General features: G+C 40.2%; 3 protein-coding genes across 3 annotated transcripts; 2 read left to right on the top strand and 1 right to left on the bottom strand.

The window, feature by feature from the left end:
- The first annotated feature begins 453 nt into the window (after positions 1–453).
- hint3 (histidine triad nucleotide binding protein 3) lies at positions 454–5,074 on the top strand. Its single transcript, XM_072679846.1, has 5 exons — positions 454–589; positions 1,639–1,756; positions 2,287–2,356; positions 2,464–2,590; positions 4,029–5,074. Exons 1-5 carry the CDS (start codon positions 467–469, stop codon positions 4,065–4,067), a joined length of 477 nt encoding a protein of 158 aa, XP_072535947.1. The 5' UTR covers positions 454–466; the 3' UTR covers positions 4,068–5,074.
- Positions 5,075–5,688: 614 nt separating this feature from the next.
- Positions 5,689–8,631, bottom strand: LOC140556197 (actin-binding Rho-activating protein). Its single transcript, XM_072679847.1, has 2 exons — positions 8,421–8,631; positions 5,689–6,909 (listed from the first exon to the last, which is right to left on the bottom strand). The coding sequence occupies exon 2, from the start codon at positions 6,866–6,868 to the stop codon at positions 6,398–6,400; it is 471 nt and encodes a 156-aa protein (XP_072535948.1). The 5' UTR covers positions 6,869–6,909; positions 8,421–8,631; the 3' UTR covers positions 5,689–6,397.
- Positions 7,911–24,641, top strand: trmt11 (tRNA methyltransferase 11 homolog). The gene is made up of 13 exons (XM_072679845.1): positions 7,911–8,983; positions 9,209–9,274; positions 10,209–10,282; positions 10,552–10,633; positions 10,716–10,808; positions 11,167–11,301; positions 11,639–11,795; positions 13,841–13,921; positions 14,366–14,530; positions 15,569–15,641; positions 15,821–15,955; positions 20,513–20,633; positions 24,374–24,641. Exons 1-13 carry the CDS (start codon positions 8,906–8,908, stop codon positions 24,521–24,523), a joined length of 1,410 nt encoding a protein of 469 aa, XP_072535946.1. The 5' UTR covers positions 7,911–8,905; the 3' UTR covers positions 24,524–24,641.
- Positions 24,642–26,012: the final 1,371 nt, after the last annotated feature.

The following is a 26,012-nucleotide window of genomic DNA, read 5'->3' as shown; positions in this document are numbered from 1 at the left end:
AATCACAATTATTAATAAGACCAGTGAGGAAGCCAACGGCTACAGTGGCAAGGAAAAACACCCTCAGAGCTGGAGGAAGAAACCTTTGGAGTAACCAAGACTCACAAGGGGGACCCATCCTTCTCTGGTCAGAACTATATATTTATAAATTATTAATCAATTAAATTGATTAAAGAATTAAGTCACAGGACCATCGAGACTGTTGTACTGCTTAGGTGTGCGGAATAACTTAGTATAACTTAATAGTAGTGTAGTTAATAGTTAGTATAATCATAGTAGTGATAATAACAATAACAATAAAAGTAGTAGTAAATATTTAATTACATTTTTTAATGATTATTATTTTTTTATGCTAGCGAGCTGCATGTCCTCAGACCACGTTTGTAAAAAGGACTTATATCTTGAAAGTCTTCAGGTGGCCATTTTGGTGTGACGTCATTAGGGCGAGCTTCACTCAGCTTTGAAGATGGCCAGCAGCGACACCTCCCCGCCAGCCGAGCCTGATGATCAGCAGAGTGACAGTTACGACAGAAAATGTATTTTCTGTAAAATTGTCAACAGGGAAATGGACACTGAGCTCTTGCACCACGTAAGTTCGGTCTGTAGTCCGAGACAGCGGGCAAACAGCGGCTCTTATTTACACTTGAAGCCAGAGAGGATTTTTCTTTCTGCCGTCAGAAAGCCCTGGCTGCTTGTCAGTGGACTGACCGCTGCACGACAGACCCTTGCTCTTGGTCCAGCTGTGATTTGAGTTGCTGGCAATAACGTCAGTAATAGATGAAATTAAAAGAGAACGGGTGCCAGTGAGTTATCCATTAGCTAGCGTTAGCTAAGTTAGCTAACATTGTACTGTTCACATGAAGCACTTAGCTATGTAGGAGGAACCTCTGTCTATTAATCAAATCATCACATCAACAACTGCTGTTGTCACAAAGCAGCTTCACACAATCAGTAATCAGTAAAAAGACAAGAAATCAACAACATAAGAAGACATGAAAACCTAAGACCCCCAGTGAGCAGCCAAAGACCACAGTGGCCAGGACTTACTCCCTCAGAGCTGGAGGAAGAAACCTTGGGAGGAACCAAGACCCATAAATCCTCCTCTGGTCAGACCTATCTATACATTACTGATAAAAGTCACCAAACAAACCTAGACTGTTGTACTGCTCAGGTGTGCAACATATTCATAACCATAATATAATAATCATGATGTAGTATAACTTAATATAGTCATGGCAGTGATGAGAAGAGTCATGAGAGTAATGATGGTTAATAGTGGCAGATGGTTAAGAGTCCATTTAGGTTTTAATGGTCATTAGGCAGGTAGCTAGCAGTGGTAGGAGGGTGTGCAGCTGGTCATGCTGTCATGGGTGGTGGGGGGTGGGGGGTGGTGGGGGTCTTGGGTAGGACTATTAACCTCTGTTCATGGAGACGTTTTGGTCTAAATGTAGGGTGAAACTCGGATGACTGGACCTGTTTGGACCTGGTTGTTGTGTTGTGTTGACATGTAATGAGCGCAGAGGCTATAGTGGTCATCATACACTGGACTTTTTTCAGCTGGACTGATGTGATCACGGGCATCACGTTGCTGTTTCTTAAATATGATAATTCTTTGTTTTTTTTGTTTTTTTTTCCCAGGATGAAGAAATCTCATGTTTCAGAGATATAAGACCTGGAGCTCCGCATCACTATCTCGTCGTTCCAACCAAGCATGTGGGGAATTGTAAATCGCTTCGCAAGGAACATATTCCACTAGGTATGAAAATAACATAACACTGGCTGATTTAATCTTTGAGCAGGAAGGAAGGGAGAAACCAAAACTTACAAGGGGGACCATCCGCCTCTGGTCAGAACTATTAATAAATTATTGATAAGACTCACTGAACCATCTAAACTGTTGTACTGCAATAGAATAAGAGCATCGGCCTGTTCAGTTCTCTAACTGGTCCTCTGTGTTAGGCCCCCCAAGCAATTAGGCTGCTGAACAGACAGTAGCGCAGTTTACCTGTCCACTGTCCACAAGCTTTCTCATCAGTTTCATCACACCTCACACAGCACCCTGCCCCACAACTTCTCCCCACTCACACTGCACTTGTATTCACACCCATCCAGTGTCTTTTTGTAGTAAACAATCCAAATTATATCAAACCTGTACATTTAAGTTGCTTTAAGTTAATGTGTATATATTCAGTATTTCTATTTTGTATTAATATCTGTTTGTTTTTTACTCACCTTTACACCTGTGTAATGTGATGTGACAATAAATGTGATTTGTTTTGTTTTTAGTGGAGAAATTGCTGGAAACTGGGAAAGCTATTCTTCAGAAGAACAATGTCACTGACTTCAGTGATGTCAGGTAATAAGAATTCAGTGAAACACTTTTCCAAACACTTCTACACTGCATGTTAGATCTGCTTTGTAAAGTAAGGTGGTCTGTTGTAACATGGGTAATGTGTGTGATAGGTTTGGGTTCCACTGGCCTCCGTTTCATTCTGTTGTACATCTACACCTTCATGTGCTGGCGCCCGCCAGTCAAATGGGCTTCATGTCTCGCTTGATCTTCCGCCCGGACTCCTATTGGTTTATTACGGTGAGCTTTCAGAGATGCTTTAAGGAGTTTTTTGTTTTTGTTTTAAGGCATAAATAGGCTGTGTACTTGATATGGCCCAATACAACTTATTTTTATTTTATCTATTGATTAATAATAATAATAATAATAATAATCAGACCCATACTGATCCAATTAGTTGTTTCTGTTAAGCTTTAAAATGAGCTATTTTAAATTGGAGCACTTCACTTAAAGTAAGCACTTGAATGTAGATTGTAAACCATAAAATCAGGCTAGATTTGTACAGAGTTGAATCAGTTTCCCACCGATATCCGATCCAGCATCTGCTGATCTCTTACCAGTACGGATGCCAATCAATACCAGTATGCCATGTCTAATTTGTGCAGACATGGCTTGAGATCTGTAATGCCTGTTTGTCTTTTTAATTTCACTCTTGCAGTTTTGTTGTGTGAGCCTTTGTCTGTTTTAAAACAAGCACAATTATAGTAAATTGAGTTGTGACCGAATGAAAACCTCTTTTGTTTACAACTGCTCCAACAGAACACTGTGGTTGTAGTAAAGTCTATGAAGGAGCCCTTCAGCTAAACCAGCTTCTCCCTTTAGTAGTGATCTCAGTCTCAGTATACTCATTTTGATTAACACAAGGATTTAAAGGGCAGTGTTTGTTTCATTCTTATAGCATTCGACAACAACACTTTCATTATGTGAAAACATAAAGAGGAGGCACATCGAAATGTATTGCAGTTTATTATTGAGCTGTTTACCTTTACTGTGAGGTTAAAGCTGTGAAAGCAAGACATTATGTGGAAATTACCATTGTCTGTGAGAAATTACCATTGTGTCTTTTTGGCATGTCAGAGTAGGTGAAGTATCTTGTCACTTTCAAAGCATGTTTACCTGCTTCAGTCTGTGATGCCCTCAGTAGTCCTCTGGCTAAACTTACAAGACAAGACAACCATATTCATATATTGTGTTAGACACAGATGGAATTTGGCCTCAAGTGCTCGGAGCAGTGGTCAGCCACCACTGAGGCGTCTGGGGAACAAAAAAAGTTATGGGCTCAAGGGCCCAACAGTGGTATCAAACCCACAACACTGTCATCAATAGTGTTGTGCTCTAACCACTGAGCCACCACAGCCCAACAGGCACTGTGTGGATTTTTCTGTTTCAGAAAAACACTTTACTTTCCTAGTCAGCCTGTTGTTGTTTTTTTTTGTGTGTGTGTGTGTGTGTGTGTGTGTGTAAAAAATTAACACAGAGCACTGCCATTCAACTCAATCAGTAAATTACAGAACTGAATTCACCACTAGGATCTTAAAGACCAATACATGTTTCAGCCATAATTCCTGGAGAGTGAAGACTCTAGGGTGTCGAGGCATTATAACGTTTTTAACATGTATGGGCAGAAAATTAAATGATGTGACATGTTAATGTTCAATGTTGTATTTCCATATTGCAGGCTGACCAGTTACTCCAAAGACTGAACTCGATGGAATAGGAAGAGAAAGAAGGATTACATTGCACTGATTGTGGAACTCTATGTGTACAAGCTCTGTGGACAAATGGTGATGCTCAAGTGCCTCTGGGTTTTAATGGTTGTTTATGCATTATGCCTTGCATGTTAGGCTGCTTGATCTAGCCAGACTAACTGAGTAAACTTGCAGCTACATTTGATTCATTTTTAGGAGCAGAACTTGATTACTTGTTTTATGTTGTTTGGTCAATGCCTCAGATACGTTTATCTTGTACAACACTGTTTCCCACCAGTGACTTTAATTTAACCAGTTGTCATGTCTACTGAGACACTGGATACAGGGCATGGATCTGACACAGCTTCTTTACAAAGGAAATGTACATTTCTTTGAGGTTCTTCTGCCAGAATATGGTAAGCTGGTTATGATTTAAATATGGAACTTGAAAGTAAAGTTAACCTAATTAACATTAGTAGTAAATTGGAAATGAAACCAGGTCATAAAATAAAGAGCACTGGCAGTATTGGAACATGCTTTTAGTCCTCAGTTCTGTGGAGGAAACATAAACTGACATTTTTTAAAAGAAAAGAAAATGTTTCTACTTGACTGAGTAGCATCTAGAACATGAAAATGCTGCTTTGTGAACATGGTTTTATATAATTGCATAGCTAGAATGTGTAGTGTAGTATTTCAGTGGTTAATACAAGCATTCATGTGGGGAAGCCCCACATAGCATCAACATAGTGCACCAGTTTCTGACGTATGGAGTGCCCCATGACCTGTGAGTTGCATGGATATGTGTGGGGGTGAAATAAGGACTTGCTTGGTCTTTGGATCTATTCAGTCTCACTCTAACATTAGACTTTAGCCTGAGTACTGTAGCTATATCAGAATGTGAATGATTATACTATTGTTAATGGAAGAATGTAAATTAATTACTGATAGGTGTATCTATATAATAATTTAAATCAAATTAAACTCACAGATAGGCACACCTGATGCTCAGTGTTTTTAATAAAATCTGGATCCTTCATTTGTGCCTACTTGTGTCTGCTGCACATGTGTGACATTTTCACAGATTTACCTAATTTTTACAATATATACTAACTCAAAATTACGGTTAGAAGCAGTGATTGCTCAACCAGTGGCTCTGTGAGACACTTTGTGAGACCTACAGCCCGACAGTACACAAGCAGAGCTTTACTGACTAGCAGAGCTTTACTTATTTCTCTCTCTTTCTGCATGCGCATCATTCTGAATGTACATTAATGCTGAGAAACTAAAAGCAGCACTAAAAACTGCAGTTCAGTGTTCATAAACAGTCAAAAGCTGTATTTTAAAGAGAATCCAGCAGCATTCAGAGGAAAATGTTGCTTCAAAAAAAAAAATAAATAAATAAAATGCACCATCCTCAAAACAATCTCCAAGGCCTGACCAGTTATTGCTATAGACATTACATATTAAAGATCAAGTGTCCCTGTAAAATATCAATTTATTATTTATTTATTATTATTAGTGTGACACTATGGAAAATTGGCTTTTTTTTCTGGGCTCCCACTACAGTCTTGAAGTGTAATTTGCACATTGAGCCATGCCTAGAGGACGGTACACAGCATTATACAGTTCTCTCAAGCATTATCCTGCCTGCCTCACCAAAGTCCAGAGAGGCTGGAGTAGAAACAGCAGAGATGCGTTTCTTTCTATCACAGATAAGTGGAGCATCATAATGATTGGATTTTTAAGCCGTTATTTTGAAACTACAAATGCAACACCCTGTTAAAAGTAAAAGTTTATTGAGGACTGTGGAGGAACCCTTCTAAAAAACTTTTTTTGGAGGTTCCTTAACAGTTTTAAATTGAAGACCCCTTAATAGTTCTTCAAGAAGCATATACTATAGCGTTGCTTTAAGTGTAATGTGGCCAGTTAAACTAGTGTTTAATGTAAAGATACATATTCAGAGTGAATGCCAGGTCAACTTTCACATCATAGTGTGTGTACTCTATATTCCATGGAATTGGATATTTGTATATGTATATTTTTGGGAAGAATGGGAATTACTGACTACTAGTGGACAGCGGAGGTACTGCAGAATTCAATGTAAATGTGACACTTTTTCTAATTCAATTACTGACATTCCAAAAACGTACAGAGAAAAGCAAATGTCCTTTTATATTAACAGCCAGGAAGAGTCTATGTATTCAGTTGTTAGACTAAAAATAAATAAGCACATTCGCTGATGACTTCCTGGACTTGATTACCCCTGCTCTAGGACCTAGAGATGTACACTAGGTGTTTTTTTTTTTTCTAAGCCTGTTTTTCCATTGCATCCGTACACAGAGTTTATATTAATGCTTGTTCACGGAAGCAGAGAGATGAGCACCTGGTCATCTCGTCCTTGCCACAGCATCTCCCCCTCGAAATGAACCAGACCCTGCCTGCGGGCTCGGAGCAGCACTCCCACCACCTTGTTAGAGATGCTCACATAGTGTTCAAACAGAGTCCCAAACTGCACTACTGCTCTGCCGTCCTCTTGCCTCTCGCCGATTTCTCGGATGACCTGACACAGTTCCAGCACCTCCCTGCTCACATGGGAGTGAGCGTCCTGCCCTCTCAGCTCTGTTTTGGAGCCCTCCGGAGGCCTGCCGTAGCCCTCCTGACCCCTCTGCAGCTGCACAGCTGGCGCCTGGTAGTTGCTGAAGGGATTGCATTTCTGATACTCCTGATGATCACTGGACCATTTCAGCCAGCTCTGTGTTAATCCTTTAACGGAAACCTCGCCAGTGTCTGCTTCGGCTTCACGTAGCTTGGGTGCATTGTTTGTCGCCATCGTTTATTGCACAGCCATCAAAACCTCTTTACAACAGTCACCTTTGGAACAATACACACCGTTAGTGATTCTTTGGCTCAGTGCATGGTGAATCGTGTGATAATAGGGCCTGTTTGACAGACTCAGATTGCTCTAAAAAGGTTTTTCAATGGGAACACAATGGGATCTGCTAATTAAAGCTTGGCAATAAGTGTGATTTAGGGTGTTCTGCCTTGTATGAAAAAGAATAGGACACCACATGAAAATCTTAAGTGTGCTTAAGTGTCTAAAATTAGAATCAGGTGCAGTGCATCAGCTGCAGGTGAATACAACATCATCAGAGGACCTCAGACAGTTCTAGTGTGTCCCAATTCAGGGACTGCATCCTTCGGAGGCTACATTTAAAGGCAGATTGTGTCACAGTAGTGCTCCTTCGTATGTAGCTGAGAAACACAGCCTTCTTTTCCATGGTAAGGAAGGATCAGACAGGTTGATCCTTCGCCAGCCAATCTCAGCCATATCCCGAGATTCATTGCGTGCTGGCGAGGATGATGTTATTTTTGATTAATATTTTGTATACATATATATATATATATATATATATATATATATATGCATATAAGATTACAATCAAGGCCAAAACATATCCAAACATAAACATAAAAGGAGTTTCGGTAACGACAGGCCTTTGAAATGCAACCTTTGAAAGCTACGCCTTCATCAACTGCGTCCTTAGAAGGATGCAGCCCCTGAATTGGGACACACCTTTAGTTTGTTGAAGTGAGTGGTATCACCAGAGAGGGACCCAAGGCCTTCAGAAATATGGCTGTAGATTCACCTGAGCCTGGGAAAGAATTTAAAAAAGACATTTCTATAGTTTTATTTGTTTAGTTATAATCACCTCAATCTATTAATGTTGTTAAAATAAAAATAAATATGCTTAAAAAAGTTAAAAGATTTAACTGTGTCCTAATTGTTATAAGTTCACAGTACTGAGTACCCACAACCAAACCTGGGTTCTTCTAGCTACCTGTGTTCATCTAAACAACATACATAATAAAACACACATTCTTACTACTGTATTTATTTGTGTTTACGAGTTCACTAGCTAAAGTGTCTCCTATCACCTGGTGGCCCATAGTACCTGAACCTACGTTCAGAGATCCAGCTAGTGATCCTTTTAATAATTTAACACGTAAAGTGCAGCCAGGAGCACTGTAATCACCCTTGCCTCTGCTCTTAAATAAAGACAACAGTTTGAGGAGGCTAGTCCCAGAGCAAAGTGCATGTTTTGCCCATGTATGGGCAATATGCTGTCGGAGGCACCACTGCACCATATCGTCCCATACATCCAGTAAGAAGATAAGCACCTGGCTGCAGCTTTGTGCAGTGGGTCCGTTCAGTGTAAAGAAGCAGCGACCTACACTTACACAGCAAAAGTGCACACTGACAGAATGCGTGTAGGGGTAAAGCTGTTAGAGTTAAAAGGAGAAAAAAATGAATAAATAATAAAGAAAGGATATATATCCAATACGTGAGATGTAAAGAAGTAACGCAAAGTATATTCTCTTACCCTCCTCATGAGCTCCAGAGCCCCACTGTCAGTCAGGGCGGTGCTGCTGCAGCTCTAACACTGTCAGAGCTGTGGAGAAAACAACAGTGGACCACCGAGCTGCAGGTTTACTGACTGACTGACTGACTGACCGACCGACTGACCAGTGAAAACTACATCTTTAACTTTAACAGTGTGAAGTTGTCCCCTTCTTGACCTGCTGTCTTACGCTATTCCCTGACGAGACTAAACCAGATTAAGAGACACATTTAGTACTGCATCCTCTGTAAAGCACGCCAGAGTATGCTGGTAATTTATTCTAACAGCAAACACGAGTACAAATGTGTGTAAAAGTCAGAAACTGGGTGAAAAGCGAGTAAAGAGTGAGTCTGTGAGTCTGAACTGTGGATAATCTTTGTTTAGTGATTTAAGTGAAGTATCACAGCAGGTAGGAACTGTGTTGATGAAGCGGCGGCGCTCACCCGGCCGGACTGTGGCACTCAAACATGGCGCTGCACTGTGGCAAAACATGCCGACAACATTTGTTACATTTAGCTCACGATAATGTGGACTTCAGACTACCGGTAAGAAATCGAACCCCCTCCAACACTTAATCAATTAATGACTGTTTTAATTAAGATCTATAAGGATGCCTAGTTTAAGAGTATTAAGGCTAGGTTACAGTAGCTACAATCATTAGCTAGCTATGCGTCGTTAGGCTGTGCTTCGTTGATGGATGAATAAATGAATATCAGTATTTACAGTAATACAGTTTATATACGTGTGTTTTTACCTTTCTTTTTCTTCAGGAGATTAGATCATTGCTCTCTCTTCTGGGACGACAGTGTGATCCTTCGGAGACCTTTAAAGAAAAGGTGAAACATATATCTTTACTGCACACATCTTTATTAGACATAGCTTCACTATGGGTGTGTTCTAATAGTTGTGTGCTGCCATGTGAAAAAATGATATTCTGAATATTATAATATAAACTCAACACTATATTTATAGTGGGACATTTCCAATATAAATGCTATGTTGTCCAGGACTAGATTTTAGCCTTGACTGGGAAACTGCACCATTACTGTCTAAGAGTTTATAGACATGTAAGTTATGCACATTTTTGTCTCTGAAATCAACCATCAAGGGAGTTTGCTGCATTAACAGTATCCCCTATAAGGCTTTATACTAGATGATGGAACATTGCTGTGTCATTGATTTGATAGCAGTCACAAGCACATTGGGGCAGTGGTGGCTCAGCGGTTAGAGCGCCGGGATATCGATAACAGGGTTGTGGGTTCGATTCCCGGGCTCGGCAAGCTGCCACTGTTGGGCCCTTGAGCAAGGCCCTTTACCCTCTCTGCTCCCCGGGCGCTGGAGTTGGCTGCCCACCGCTCTGGGTGTGTGTGTGTACTCACTGCCCCTAACACGTGTGTGTGTGTGAGTGTGTGTTCACTACCAGATGGGTTAAATGCGGAGGACACATTTCGCTGTACAGTCCACACTGTACAGTGACGAATACGTGCACCTTTATCCTTTATCCTTTTATAAGTGAGGTGAAATAATGGTGTTGGATGACTTCTGAATAAAATAAAAAATCACTAGGGGGCTTTATATCACCTGCAGTATTTGGGAATGGTAAACTTTGGCTTATGTGTGGCTACTCCAGAGCATCCCATTCAATGGAGAGTGCTTTTCTATGGAGATTATATAAGATATGTGTGCATGATTAAATGGCAACAATGGGTTTAGTATCTGAATTATCTTTCTCTCTCTCTCTCTCTCTCTTTTTTTCTCTTCTCCTCGCAGTCTCCGTTTTGGCGACTGCATGGCCTGTCTGAGGATGATGTGCGGAGTGTCATGTCACGAACCGTCTGTGCCAAGTAAGTAACCTTCAGTTTTCCGGAAAGCGTGTGTTGGCATGGAATTAATCGCACTCAGGTTGTTAATCTTCTTCATACATTTGAACATTAGTGCAGTTATTTCTAAACTAAGGAGCTGCTAAGAAACGAGTGCCAAGAGTGTTAGGATCATCTTGTGTATTGTTAAACCTCCTTAGATTAAACTTAAAGTCTAACCTAAAGTCTATTTCTGGGTCTGGGAAATTGGTCCCAAGTGTTTAAGAGTGTGTTGTAATGCGTTTACTTTCTAGGTCTGCGTTTGAGCTTTGGGGTCATGGGAGAACAGCTGCTGAACTTAAGTCATCATTGTTGGAATATCCCACAGAAAACATGGTTTGTGTCTTTTGATTGGACAGTTTCCTTGCCTTGCTGTTTAATAGGAGTTTTTGTAGTTGAACTTCTGTGTATTTTACAGGCTGCCTTTCTACAAGAAGAATCAACCTACAAGATTAATGTCTACACCTTTAACAAGACACTGTTGTTCAAGGACAGAATAGAGAAAATAGATGTGAGTATTACAATGTTCCAGTGTTTAGTCTTTTTAACAGATACATTATTTATCTAACACAATTTTTAATGCTGAGAATACTGAACAACCATACTGCTCATTTCAACTAGATGACCTCTTCTGGGTGAAATAGTTGTCATTTGGCTTGAAGAATGTCCGATAGAAACCATGCCTTGTTATCTAGTATCTCAAAAACAACAGATGGTAAATTATGCTATTTTGAAAGTATGTTCGCTAAAATGTTTGAATGAGTTTATGTCTGTCTTTTTTTTTTTTTTCCTCTAGTGAACTTAAAAATCTTGAATGGCATGTGAGATGTGATTTTTGTCATGATGTAGAAATTCCTGTCACTCTGCAGGCCTTGGATTACCTGCCATTTCAAGGAAAAGTAAACCTAAAGCATCCTGATCACATTTTCTGTTTATTTGAAGACTATGGATTGGACCCTAATGAAATCCCAGAGGAGCCACTCTACATATATTTTGGGAGATGGGTGAGAAGTTTTCTCATTTCCAGTTCCAGTAGTTAGGATCTCCATCACCTGATGTTTCCAGCATTGGGATCGTGTAGGATAGCAAGTGATCCCTCTCTTGGAACTGCATCATTAGACAGCTGAATGCAAACTGACAGTTCTTTTACATCAGCTAACAGACACCCACACTATTTAGCATCGCCGCTCTGAGTGATGAGAGAGTGTGATTTATTTGTATTTATTTGTTCATTCATTTTTTTTTTTTTTAAATCACATACTTGAGTTTGAAAGTGCAGGACTGTATTAATTATGTTTTGTTAGTATTTCACTTGCATTTTTACTCCTTGCATTCCCATAGATTGCAGATGGACAAAGAGAACTGATCCGCTCTCACAGTGTGAAGAAGAGGCACTTCATTGGGAACACTAGCATGGACGCGGGTCTTTCTTTCATTATGGCAAACCACGCAAAAGTAAAGCCCCATGATCTGGTCTATGATCCTTTTGTTGGAACAGGTAAGGAAGAAAAACTGTTACCCAAATTCCAAGCTGGCAACCTTGTGATATTACACCATTTTTTTTCAGTGCGTAACCATTATTTAACAAGGAAGGCTCGTGTGTGGGCACCCTGCGTCAGAATTGAGTTACCCCCCATTGGCAAGTGTCAGAGCTTGTAATTGCATTTTTGTAGACAGTTTTTGTTTAGGGGTCTTCACCCATTATTCTGTGCAAAAATCCTTTAGGTCTGTGATATTCTTGAGCACTGCCCTTTTGATGTCTATCCACAGATTTTGTTGATGATGCTTAGATCAGGGAGCTGTAAGGGTTATAGTAAAAACCTTGCGTCTCTTGTGGTAGTTCATTGTGGGTTTTAAGGTTAAGAGGCACCGTCCTGCTGTAGAAGTCAACCTCTTCAGCTTCAGATAGTGTGGTATTTGGTTGCAACTTAGTATTCAAACAAAGCCATTCTTCCCTCTAGCAGTGAACACAGTTCAGCGGTTAGAGCACCTGGCTATTGATTACAGGGTTGTGGGTTTGATACCTGAGCTTGGCAAGCTGTAACTGTTGGGCCCTTGAGCAAGGCCCTTAACCTCTATTGCTGCCCACCGCTCTGGGCATGTGTGCTCCATGGCCACTGTGTGTTTTTGCTAACTAATGTGTATGTGTGGGTTCATTGCACGGATAAGCTATAGGCGGTGGCCAAACGTACACCAGGCATGTTTAGATGTTCCTTTGAAAACTTCTGACGCTGAACTTTGTGATGAGAATGCAGAAAAATATTTGTGCAGGTGTTGCTGCACAGTAAAACTGAGTCTGCTGAATCTTCCTGAAGGTTTTTTGCATTCAAACATGGGTTATATTTGCGTCTAGCCATCCTATGAGCAGTTCTTACTGAACGTTTTCTTGGTCTTCCAGACCTCAACGTGACCTCCACCTTAACTGCCATTTCTTAATTGCATAGCTTTTCTGCTGCTTTTTGGGTGTTAAAAATATATTTTGTTTTACAGCCCATGGCTGCTGATGGTTGGGTCAATGTTTGAGGAGTCAGAATATTTCTAATATTTAAAACTTGCTTACCTGGTCATTCCTAGCAGTTATTATGAACAAGCTAATTAAGGTCTAAGACCTTGGTAAAAGATATAAAAGCAGAAACCTTCTGGGTGCCAAAACTTATGCATGATGCACCTTTTATTGAAAAAATATTTAATAATTGATAATCTTTAACTTTATGCCTTTTGGAGAACCGTTCATCTTCTAGTCATGTAGCTATTCACGGGTCACAGTTTGACCAGAGGTGCCCATACTTTTGAATGCTACTGTATTTTTTATCACCCACAGATTTTCATGCATTTATTTTCTATTCAAAACAGAATCCATTATTTAACCTCATTTGCAACTAAAGTAGAACTGTACGTGGTGCCTCAGTCTGCCTGGATGATGGAGGAGGTACTGTGCTCCTTACTGTTTCTCATTCCCTCTTAACAGGAGCCAAGAGCCGGCGTTTCTCTCTGTAGGTTATTTTTGACTGCTCATGGAAACACAGTTCCATAGAATCAATCCTGCTTTTTTCCCCCCATCTCCTCCTCTAGCTGGCCCACATCTTTTTTGACCTCAGAAAGCATATAGCTAGTGTCATCAATCACATTAAAGAATAGTGTCTGTACAGTGTGGAGTTTCACCCTCCTTTGCTTTCCTGCCTGACCGTGCCGAGGCTGTGTATATAGCGTGCTGTGGTGCCTGTCCTTTTGCCAGGCTTTATCATAAGCGTCTGCCGTCACTATTTGAGGTGTGAGATCTGCTGGCCAGATGTGCTAATTTACCCCCAGCTTCAGTGGAAGGCCCAGGCATGTCTGGGCAGAGCTCTCCTTGCAAGCTTTAGATAGTGCAATGTTAACAACTGGAAAGGAAATGTCTAGGTTAAGAAACTGAAAACCAAAGTGCTAATGATTCTGTTTTATGACCATGTTTAAAAAAAAAAAAAAAACAACAACAAAAAAAAAAACACAGTGGAAGACCACCATTTTCTTCATTTGCTCTTTTCCTCCCCTTTTCTGCTCTAGGTAGCCTTCTGGTTGCATGCTCTCACTTTGGGGCTTATGTGTGTGGAACAGACATTGATTACAACACCATCCATGGAGTAGGTAAATGAGGTCTGTTTTATGCTTGAGGATGAATCTCAAATGGCTGTTTGTTAGACATATAATGCACTGTTTTGGGTGCTTAAGTCCCTGTCTTCAAATTAGTAGCCATTTGAGATTCGACAGTAAGTAGCAGCAATAGCATGCTGTCAGCTGTGCATTATTAGAGCAGTATGAATACTGAAGAGAAAGCCATAAGAATGTCAGTGGACCATTCCTGGTAGGATCGGGAATCGAATCAGATATGTGTCCGATCTAGCACCACATATGAAAATATCCCAGATCTGATTTAAAAAAAGATCAGATTTGCGTTTACACATCTATGAAAAGCTCAGATCTGAATCACAGTAATGCAGAAAGACAGGTTTGAGCCTGTAATGTGAACATAGCCATACTGTCTTTATCTGTGTAGCAGGAAGTTTAATAAAATAAGCAAATGTGTTGCAGGAAAGGCAAGCAGGAAGAATCAGAAGTGGCGGGGTCCAGATGAGAATATCAGAGCAAACCTGCGTCAGTATGGGACCGAGTTCCAGTATGTGGATGTGATGGTGTCTGATGCTTCTAAGCCTGTATGGAGAAGAGCAGCACTGTTCGATGCCATAATCACAGACCGTACGTTTACGCTGACTTTTCTCACACACCTTGTTCATTCCTCTGCTGGAAATATTGGAGTGCTGGAGTGCTGGAAATCTTTGCAGTGCTCTATAGAAATTAGTTTGAATCTTTTGTAGATGTTTATTTTAGTTTTTAATATTTATTTTAGGGTTTCTCTTTTCTGTAGTTTGTGTGTAGTCTGTTCCTGTCTGTGAAGCACTTAGTAAATCTTTACAAAGCTCTTAAGTGCTATTTAAATGAGAAATTATTATTATTATTATTTTTATTGTTGTTGTTATTATTATCTTCCGCTATATATGCATTTGAGGTGACTCTAGTGAAGAGATCTATGTAATGAACAGCACATGCAGGGCCAGGTAGTTTGAACTTTTCAGACAAATTGGTAAATATATACTCCAAAATCTGCATTTTGGCCTCAGATGTTTCAATATTTTTATCATTTGCATGAAGACGGTGAGGAGTCTAGTATGTGTCTTATGATTCTGAATTTTAAATAAACTTACCAGTTCAGATATCTTTTACAGTGATGGTAATGTGAACCAAATCATTCAGTAATCATCATAATAATAATAATAATAACAGTAAGAAGAAGAAGTATTTTAGAAGAGGAATTATATTAGTATAGCACATCATTTTGTCTTTTTCAAGCTCAAGGGCACTTAAAAAAAATCTGTGATGCAGATGTGAGTGTTTTATTAACCTTTCAAAGAGACCATTGAACCTACCCATGTTTTCTGAGTTTGAGTATATTTAATGTTGATAAAGCAGAATAGTGGTGTATCCAAAAAGTACTAGTACTTTGGCTTTTTTGGACACCAGTTGGTTTTAGGAAATATGTTTTAGGCCCACATTTCTCAACTGTAAAAATTGTAATTGTAAAAATGTAATCAAACAGACAAATCAGGACCTTATGCTATTGTTGTTGTTTTCTTCCTGCAAAAACTTTGAGAGCTAAATTTTTAGATTTGTTCTAAAAATGTTTAATGTTTAATGTTGTATTTCAGAGACAATTTAATATTGTTGTCTGTTTCTCAGCTCCTTATGGCATTCGTGAGTCAACAAGGAAAACAGGTTCCCATAAAGAGATTACGAGTCCTCCTGAAGACTTGTAAGTCTGTCCTAGTTCTCACCATACAGGCATTTTATTTGATATTGTTCATATTTGGTCTCATATGCTCTTATATTAAGCTGCCTTTTCATGGCTCCTTGTGTATATTTTGTGTGTGAAAGCTACAATGTTGTTGATGTTCAGTAATTTTTGTATGTTTGCTTTGTGATCCCCTACAGTACTGGAGAGAGTCATGTCCCTGTTTCCATGGCATACCACCTAAGTGACATTTTTGCTGACCTGCTAAATTTTGCGGCCCATCACTTGGTCATGGGTGGACGGTTGGTCTACTGGCTTCCAGTTTATAGACCAGAGTAAGTAAGCATGATTATTCCTCTGCATGTTTTATCAAAGATGGATCACTAGGGGGCAGTCTAGTTCTTTCTAAGGGTTGCATACCATTGTAAACTGTGTTAGTGTGAGTACTAGTGTCAGCCTGCTCATGCTGAGTTGGGTGCTAGACTTGCTGAGGCCTGCTGGTTTGAGAGCAGGTGGAAACTAGGGACATTCCACTCAGCTCCTGCTGTTGCTGACTACACACAGCCCTGTCCACGCAACCTGCAACCTGCATCCCACTGATTACAGGGCTGGAAAGGAAGGCTCAGGAGGTGGGCCCCCTCTGCCTGTGATCTGGATTACGGTCAGCACTTGCCTCATCTGTCATATGCAAACCAACCACAATCGACAAAACCTCCTCCCCGCCCTTTATATGGGATACACTGTGAGACCTGTCAGGTCTGCTGACATGCAGTAATATCTTCAGCCTGTGCTTTATATGCTGCACATGTACCTGATCCCATCTCATCCGATGTGAGATAATTCAGAGCCTAGTGCCAAAACTAATCCATACTAATGCACACACAGGCGGAGCTGAACTCTGGTATAAGGTCAGGGTTTGGGTTCAGTGGGTATCTTGTTAGCATGAACCTGAATGTGTGGGGCTCAGATGACAGACATAAAGGGCTTTGAGTGAGAGCAGTGACCACACAGGCCTCAGAGGAGGCTAAGTCCCATTCTTGGTCACAGTCGGATAAGTGATGAGGAGCTGAGGGTATAGTCTGGGCCGTAGCTAGCTGCAGCAGTGTGAACTATACATACCGTTCGATGTTAAGTGTGTAAATCAGATATCGCATATTTGACTACCGTCCTTATTGTGATATAAAGAATTATAAACAGCTTTTTATTTGGAATCAGCCCAATATTATATTTATTTATTGTAATTGGCTTTAATCAGTACAATTAAATCACCACCTTCAGGTCAGTGCATCGGGATATCCCAAACAACTATGACAGGAGCACGTCTTGTGTCCAAAAGGGGGCACTAGCACCTGCTGGTTAGTTAGTGTCCCTCTGGCCTCTTTGACTGACTGTCTCTGGAGCAGGGGTTTGTGTAGCAACACTGTTGTTTATAAACAGTGGTGTCAGAAGAGGGGGCGACTGCCGCAGGAATCTCGGCCTGCGGTGCCGCTGGGCCTCCAACAGTCAGCGGTGTAACCAGCGCCGTTTCCCCTCGAAGAACACACACGGGCCTGTGGGGTGAGCTCACCATCGACCCCCACACCAATTAAACACCTCCGCCGCTGTAAGGAGTGCAGCCTCTGCTGTGCATTAACACACTGTGGCTTCTTGAGCTCGTTAAGCTGTTTCCTCCTTTATCTGTGTTGTAGCTGTTGCAGTGTTCCAGCTGCTGCATTTCTAGTCCCTTCCATTCTTTGGCAAGGATGGAAAAAACGCAGCACAGGGGTGGTTCTTCGAAGCCTTTTAGTGAAGTTAGGCAGAAAATGTAACACCACGCAAAACTGAGTTTCCGCCGCCTGCTTGGCACGCAGGATCATTAAGTATAATGGCATCCGTTTTTTTTTTTAGTTTTTTTTGTGTCTGTGTGTGAGTAACTTCTACCTAGTTTTATTTATCTTCAGTTCTTCACAGACATGCTCCTTGTAGAATTTTAATTTGTAATTTGGTCAATAAATACGGTTTCATGCTATTAAATGACATTTTTGCTATTCTTAACCTGGCTAGTACGCCCCTAGTGATTGAAAATTAATTTCTGCTCAATCTGGAACTCTGCCTCAATTTGCCTTTTATATCCAAAATAATATTTAAATGTAACCAGTGATTTAACTTCAACATTGTAATATCAACAAATTTGTCAGTGTATAGATCTTTTCCATCTTTTCGGGAATTAATTTCGTAACACAGAGCTTGTTAACCATTCAGAGGTGTGTTAAACCGGACAAATCAGAAGCAACCAAATATGACCTCTTCAGCTACTTGCCATCTAGGTACTGTATACTAGGATAATGTATGGTTGCATAATGCATAAAAAAGATGGCCACAGTTACTAAAAAACATGAAACAAGCGGCTAAAAAAAAAAAAAAAAAAAAAAAAAAAAAAAAAAAATATATATATATATATATATGTGTGTGTGTGTGGGACAATTTTGGACAGAGACCCTACAATGTAGTGCTCTGTAAGCTTTCCAAGGTGTAGATGGCTTTCACAGCAGTACAACTGTAATGCACAAGCATTTAAAGCGCGGGAGTGCTTTGCCGTGCAGTATCTAACGTTATTCTAACATTAAGTCTATTATTAAGTATTATTACTAAGTTAAAATATAGCTACATTTCAGGTGAAGGGTTGCTATGACATAAAACTGGGGTCACCTGTTAACACTGTTGCAGAGTAATGCCCTGAAGTGCAACATATGTGTTTGTTATGACGAGATGATTAAAGAAAGTTCTGGAATTAATTTTGAAATCATTTTTTTCCCTCATTTTTATGGTTCAGTTCATTTAATTGAGCACACACACATACACACAAACCCCTTTTAAAATAATCAATAAATTGATCATTGGACTAATCGAAAAAATTATTTCGATTATTTCAATTAAAATAAATGATGTTCACTGCCTAAGCGTCTAATCTTTTTTTTTTATCTTGGCAGAATAAAATGGGCCTGGAACTTAATTCATGAAAAATAATAGCAATTTGAAGCACAATTGCAATATCGGAACAATTGGAGCTACTTAGTGTCTCTAAGAATGTGCTGCACACACCTTACAGATATGGTGTTCTATGATGCAAATGTGGCAGTAGTACAGAATGGCTTTTTGGCCTCCTTTGCATCTGCAGCCTTAGTAAATGTTGGACCCCCTAATAAACGATGAACCTATGAGCCTGTTTGCAGTCTGAGAAAATATCCATTAATGTTCCTTAGCTGCACACACTGCTTCAAAACAAACATGCAAATGCCTGAAAAGTGTGAAAAGGTTTCTCTTGCCAATGTTGTTTTGGCTTGCTTAAAGTATGTCCAGGCTTTAAAAGAGCATGGGCACCAGGAGGTTAAAGCCTAGCTGAGTGTAATCCATATGAAATCCTAAGTTAATCAGTCTCATTAGGGCATCCAGCAGCCTGGGACTGGTGGCATCCTTCCACTCTGACTCACAGCTCTATATTCTGAAGAGCTGTCAGATGATTTCTGTGGAGAGTGCTCTCCCTCTGGAGTGGCCTTTCCTGGAAAGAAGCAATGTTTGATATTTCTCCTAGGTGACAGCAGTACCACCGTGTAAAGCTTTGGATGGAGGTGTGTGTGTGTGTGTGTGTGTGTGTGTGTGTGTGTGTGTGTGTGTGTGTGTGTGTGTGTGTGTGTGTGTGTGTGTGTGTGCGCGTGTGCGTGTGTGTGTGCTGTATAAACACTTTCCTTGGTAAGGATCACTGAAGGAACGGCACATTCTTACTACCGTGAATTAGGGGTGGAATAAGACCGGTTTAATGCCTCAGTTCTGGAGCTTGACATGCGATTTGAGCTTTTGATGATAAAATAAGCCTCAAAAATATCAACCCCTGGAATTTATAAAGCCCAGGACCTTACCAGAATACTTTTCCAGGTAATGCACAGGTTTTGCGTTATTCACCTCTGCACCTTTCAAATGGTATTTTACCGGGATACACTTGTTCATACTTGCCATGAAAGTCACGGGAAACAGGACGTGACATACTAGGTATGGGCCCCTAACAGCTCCTTCATTTCTCCTTCATATCTGAGGCAGTTTTCTTTACCGCTGTCACCCTGTGTTTTAAATAAAGGGGCTGAGGTGTTTTTTTTTATTTTTTTTTATTCATTTTTAAATAATAGTAAACACCAAACGGACAAACCAAGAATGTATAAAGAGCACAATTGTTGTCACGCAAAAAACCCTGCACTTTATTAACCCAGTTTTCTTTACATTGTCTCAATTTCATGATAAGTGGACCCACTGAAATGCTCAAAAATGACTTCCTTTGAAAGCTAAGAAGGATTTTCTCCTGTAAAGTTCCTGTTTTGGAGATATATGAAGGGTTTTTGTGTGACAGCAATGATAAACACTGCACCCTCCACTCCCAATTTATTCTGATGGCATGCACACAGATGCCTAGTTTCACAGCTGGAACTGATTGGGGCCTAAAGGTTAGAAAAGTGGGCTTGAAACCACAAGGTTGCCTGTTTGATCCCCTAGTCCGGCAGGAAGTGGAGGTTGCAAGGAGTGAAGGAACGGTGTGTTATTCTCCCTCAAGAGTCACAGCTGAGGTGTGCTTAAGCAAGGTACCTAACCCTTGATTTCTCCAGGGTGGCTGAGGTGGCTGCCCTGCTAATGTGTTTCTGCCATGCATGGGATAAAAACAGAGGGTAAATCTTATTTCTAACCCTGACAGACATGTCCAATAAGAGACCAAGAAGCATGTCAGTGATGCAGTTTCATCTATACACTCTCTCTAAACCTTTTCAATTGTATTATAATCTTAACACAAAATGTTCAATTTGTGCATGTTTTGTCTTTGATGTTTTGACTACATGCATTGTTGACGCCTTCTTCCCTTCCACCTGCAGGTACTGTGAAGAGATGGTGCCCTTACACCCCTGCCTCACACTCATCAGCAACTGTGAACAGACTCTGTCCAGTCACACATCACGAAGGCTCATCACTATGGAGAAAATCAAGCAGCCAGAGGTTTGTGTGGGTGGGCACAGGCACATGTGCAGGTTTTTAGAAGGGACCGCATTTAAGATACATGTTTACTGTGTGTTAGTTAAGAGTAGTGCTTATACTCTTTATACGTGAGGTTTAGAGAAAACCCCACCATCTGGTAGCGGTTGACTCCCTTCTTTTTTTATACTACACTTTAATGACTTAATCACACATTGTATGGAAAATAATCCATCTTTGCATTTGACAACCGTTTCACTTCAAAACCCCAAATTGTTCCCATAAAGACTCATGTGAATCATTTACACACACATATACACACACACACACACATGCAAAGGCTGTTATTTTATCTGTGCAGACTGGCATGTGTCTGAGGGTCCTTGTGCATCAAACCTGGAATGTGCAAGCTGAACGTGTCACATTTTCATAGCTTGCGCTGCTGCTTACTGCACCCCTATTTTCTGATTGCTTGCATGTGATCTTGGCTGCAGCACTCTGTCAGGAATATTTATATTTTTGCTCAGAGTTAATAGAGCATCTGTATGTGCTTTTTTCCCACTTTTTTTAATCTAACTTCAATCCCTTCACTTATAAGCATATAAGTTGTGGAAAGACACGACTGCTGACTTGTTCTGCTGTAGTACTGCATTAACTCTTTTTGGAGGAGTTGTACATTTTTTTGGAGTAATTGTCTCTACTGTCCCGGGAAGACTTTCTACTTGGTTTCGGAGCGCTGCTGGGAGGATTTGAGTACATTCAGCGACAAGAGGGTTAGTGAGGTTAGGATGTTGGATGATTATCATCCCACATTCTCAACTCATCCCACACAGTTCCACTGCTCAATGCTGAGGCTTTATACCACGTCTAGCCCACGCTGGCATTATTAATGGTGCCAATAGGTTCATGTTTAACAAGCTGGGTGTGCATTTACAACAATGGGTGCACCCTAGAGTAGCGTTCATTAGAAGGGGTGTGAACAAACATTGTACATGTAGTGTGTTTATATGTAGAACAACCTATTCCAAATCAGAAACATTTATAAAATGTACAAATTTAGACTAAATCCCCCTGGATTAGCATTATGAAGATGTGGGCAAGCTTGGCCAAATGATACATTTTGTAGGGTTGTTTTATTTATTTATTCAATTTAGATGTAAGAAATACAGTTTAGATTGGACATACAGCTCAGATCAGAGATTTTCCCGAAACCCTAACACACAGTTAGTGCGTCTTTTATAACAAAGTTTGGGCACCTTCCAGAGTCAAGACCTAGCGTCACCCTCTTTTATTTGACTTCACAGGCACGGCTTGTTTAAGGTATATTTACAAAGTGTTGATGTTTAGGGACTGTGAGGGTTATTCCAGTAGCTTCAGTTTGGGTCTCTTCAGGTATTTCACGGTGGTTTGATGGTTGTTTTGGACTGTGATCCTGCTGTGGAGTCCATCACCTTCTCAGCTTCAGCCTTTTAACCAGATGGTTTATTGTTTACATCCAGGATTTGCTGGTTTGTTTGGAAAATATGTAATACTGCCAGTTCCACTAGCATCATCACAACCCTGAAGCATGACAAGTCTACCCCATGCTTCACAGTTGGCAAGTTTTTTTAAAAAAAAAAAACCTCATTCAGTTGTGACTAAAGAGTCCTATTTTAACTTCATCAACTTCCAGGAAAATTACTAGTGCAATGTTGTGGTGTTTTTCAGGTTTTCATGTGTATCAAAAATTCATGTTCAATTATTGGACCAATAGAAATGCTGCAGATATACCTTTAGGTTTAATGATTGCTCAATATTATTGGCTTGTGTTCTCTTTTACAGTGTATGTCATTATTCCCAATATATTCACATGTACAGGTCACAGGGAAATGGAAAGTTGTGCCTGTTTTGTAGCACTGTCAGATATACAATGTGCTGGTAAGTTGTTTGAAAAACAGTGGAGCTCCACTGCGTCCGGACCTAAGCAGAGTCAGCATTGGTCTAACTCTGTCAAACAACACTCAGCCCAGAGGAGGGCTTGGTTTCTGTCCTCCCCCTTGGTGTCTCATACACATGTGTACACACACACACACACACACACAAACACACACTCTCTCTCTCTCTCTCTCTTTTGCAGGTTAGCTCTCCTCCACAGCTCTTTGCCTCTTGTTGTAATCCTTGTTTGATTCGTACTGAAATCATGGATTAGGGCATGCTCTGGGAGCTGCTTTTGTGGCGTAGACCAGCCGTGGCGCCAGAACGAGTTGTTGGACAGGCTGTCAGTCGTATGTGGGGGACAAAACAAGCCAGAAATACATTTTTTCTCATAAATGAGTTAAAATCTGACAGCTGAGATGTACACAACTAAGCTGAGGAAACACAACACCAGCAAACCTTAAAAAGCCTAAACCATAAAGCACCCTCTGCTAAAGCATACCGCCACTGCCGTCTCGGGAGATGTTTATGGACCCTTCATCTTACCTATGAGATGTCTGAAAGTAGCTTATGTATGTGCTTTTACCCAAATGTACAGCTGCTGATGATGGTAAAAAAAAAATTCTTTATCACATTTTTTATATTTTTATGTTTTTATCTTTCTGTTTTAATTTGTTTTTTCATTTTTTCCCCATTTTTATTTTGTTTTTCTGCACTCTTACCATCGGGAAATGCTAATTTAGTTTTAACAAACCATTTCACATTATTTCAGCAACTTTTTGCATGCCCAAACTTGATTCATACATAAGAACATTGTATCCTTGTTATTAAAATCAATTAGGAAAAGCCATAATTACTAGATTTGTAATAACAGATTTGTCAGTAACCATTCTTCGTCTTTTTTAATATGCAAAGCACCTGTGAAACCCACAAACTGGCTCAAGCTGTTTTAGTTAATTGAGAGGCAACAACACAGAGGTCAGAGGTTCGCTTAATTCTTCTAGCCTGCACTGTTGATGTTTACTTGGTGTGCTCAAAGCTCGTGCCTTTTTTTTTTTTTTTTTTTTTTTTTTTTTTTTAAAGGATAGTGATCATGCTTGTTTCATTATGATTTCCTTTTTTTATTCCATACTGTATAATGAGTATTTAAGTGATGAATGCATATTAAATTGGGAGGCATCATACTGAATGATACAAAACCATACACCACATTGTTACACCCTTAGCGTCTGCTGGTATGGTAATACTGGGTTCAGGCTGACTGAAAGAAAAGGGGCATAAAGGACTGGGAAAAGGTGGCACTGATGATTCACCGGGCTGGAATCATCACTTCAAGCTTTCCGTGTCCCTGGCACCTTGTTAGGTACTTCCACTCCGTGTTCCTTTAGCCGGCCCTGCCCTGCCTAACAACCTGGCGTACACCCCATGCAGGAAAAACTGAGGAGCTTAAGACTTTTGTCATTACACCCTTGGCCGTGAGCATGTGAAGGAAAGGTGGACGCATTGAGATACTCGCCAGACAGTAGACAGTTATTGCTGGTCACAAGGTGTAGCATAGTAGTGCTGTAAGAAAATGCTTAAGGACCCTTCAGGGCATTTAATAACACCTAATAACCAAGGAAGGAGAATCAACCCAGGGGTAATTTGATGTAACCTTTGAGCAACAGCTGTTCTTTCGGATGTTTAAATGAGTTTTAAGGGGGGGGGGGGGGGGGTTATGCATGTGCAGTTATCTGATTTGCTAAGGGGTAAATAAAATATGATGCATCTTGCAGTTTAAGAATGAGTAAGTGTTTAAGGTTAGTGATTGCTCTGCTAATTCTATTGGAATCTGTTGTGTTTTCTTACAGGTGTCAGATGTGCTAGCACAGTTAGCAGACCCACGCTTCAGCCCATACCAGGGCCATAACTCTTTCAGAGAGAAATACTTCAGCGGCATCACCAAGAAGAATGACAAGGGCAACGACAGAACCAGCATGAAGGACAATGACCGATTTTAGAAGAAATAAACATTTTTAATGGCTGTAATTCTAATTCTTTATACTTTGTATTTTAAGCTTTTTTTTTAAACAAACACTGATGCAGAATATGACTTCAATAATAAAAATCAAAACACTGCTTGTGGTTCATCTGCTTTCTTTTCTATCTCACCTCAGGCGAAAGTAAGCTCAAGAGATCTGGTTATATTTATTGCTGCATTAAGTTTGAGTATTTAGATAAAGTGTGAAGGGGATTTAAGTAATCCCCATGACTCAGAGTGGACAGCGATGATGTAGAGGTGGTTTCACCTACTGTACATTGGGGGAGGATGATTGACTACTGTTTCCTGTTGTATGAACTTAGTTAAGACACCTGATTAATGAATCGCTCTTAAATTTAGCTCCAAGAAAATCATCTGGGAGACTTATGTTCAACATAAATCGGATCCTCTAACATTAAGCAAAGCGTTTGCATGACTTGGTTGGAGATAAATTTTATATTATAAATAAAGCTGTGCACATCCAGGTGCTTCTGCAAGGATTCTCTTCAGACTCAGGTCATTTCACATGTGCTTGCGTTACAGCTCGTACATTTTAACTGTCTCCAAAGCTCCTCTGACGTTCTTCTTGTTTTCATTGATATAATTTGTTGGTTGAATGGTTCTTGTTCATGATTTCCTTTGTTGAGGTCTAATAGTTTGCTGTTGTTTCTAAAAGATTCAAGATTCTGCATCAGAACTGATGTTTGGAGGATCTCTTAAAGTTGATCTACATCTTGAAAAACACATGGATTTATGAACTTCATAGAACAAAGCAAAATACCAAGATGAGGTGCTTCTTTTGTGCCCCAAACACACTATAAGTATTGGGACACCTGCTCCTTTGGTGTTCCATCTGAAATCATGGGTTTTAAAAAAAGAGTTTGTCCTACTTTTGTTGGAGTAACTGTCTCTGCTGTCCTGGAAAGGCTTTCTATTAGATTTTGGAGATTTTATTGCATTCCGTGACAAGTTTTAGTGAGGCAAGGATGTTTGATGCTCATCCCCATAGTATTGGATGGAGTACCATCATTCCAGGGAACACCATTACAGCTCTATACCCCTCTAGCCCACACCTGTCATTAGGCATAGGTTCATGTTTAACTGCTCTAAAGAGTCATATTCTATGAGCAGGGACTCAATATGATATATGTGTGTGTGTGTGTGTGTATATACAGTCATGCCCGAAAGTATTCATACCCCTGTCAAAGTTTGACTTAAATTTACTTTTATTTAACCAGAAATTATATTTTTGCCTGGAAATGACACAGGCATCTCCCAGGAGATAACACGATGATGTACAAGAGGCATCATTGTGGGAAAAAATATTTCTCAGCTTTTATACACATTTGAACAAAAAGTGGCATGTCCAAAATTATTCATACCCTTCTCAATAATTAATAGAAAAGCCTTTATTGGCTATTACAGCAATCAAACGCTTCCTGTAATTGCTGACCAGCTTTTTGCATGTC

Source organism: Salminus brasiliensis, chromosome 5 (genome assembly GCF_030463535.1).
Source record: "Salminus brasiliensis chromosome 5, fSalBra1.hap2, whole genome shotgun sequence".
In the NCBI taxonomy this organism is placed as follows: Eukaryota; Metazoa; Chordata; class Actinopteri; order Characiformes; family Bryconidae; genus Salminus; species Salminus brasiliensis.
This window is presented reverse-complemented; position numbering and strand designations above follow the sequence as displayed.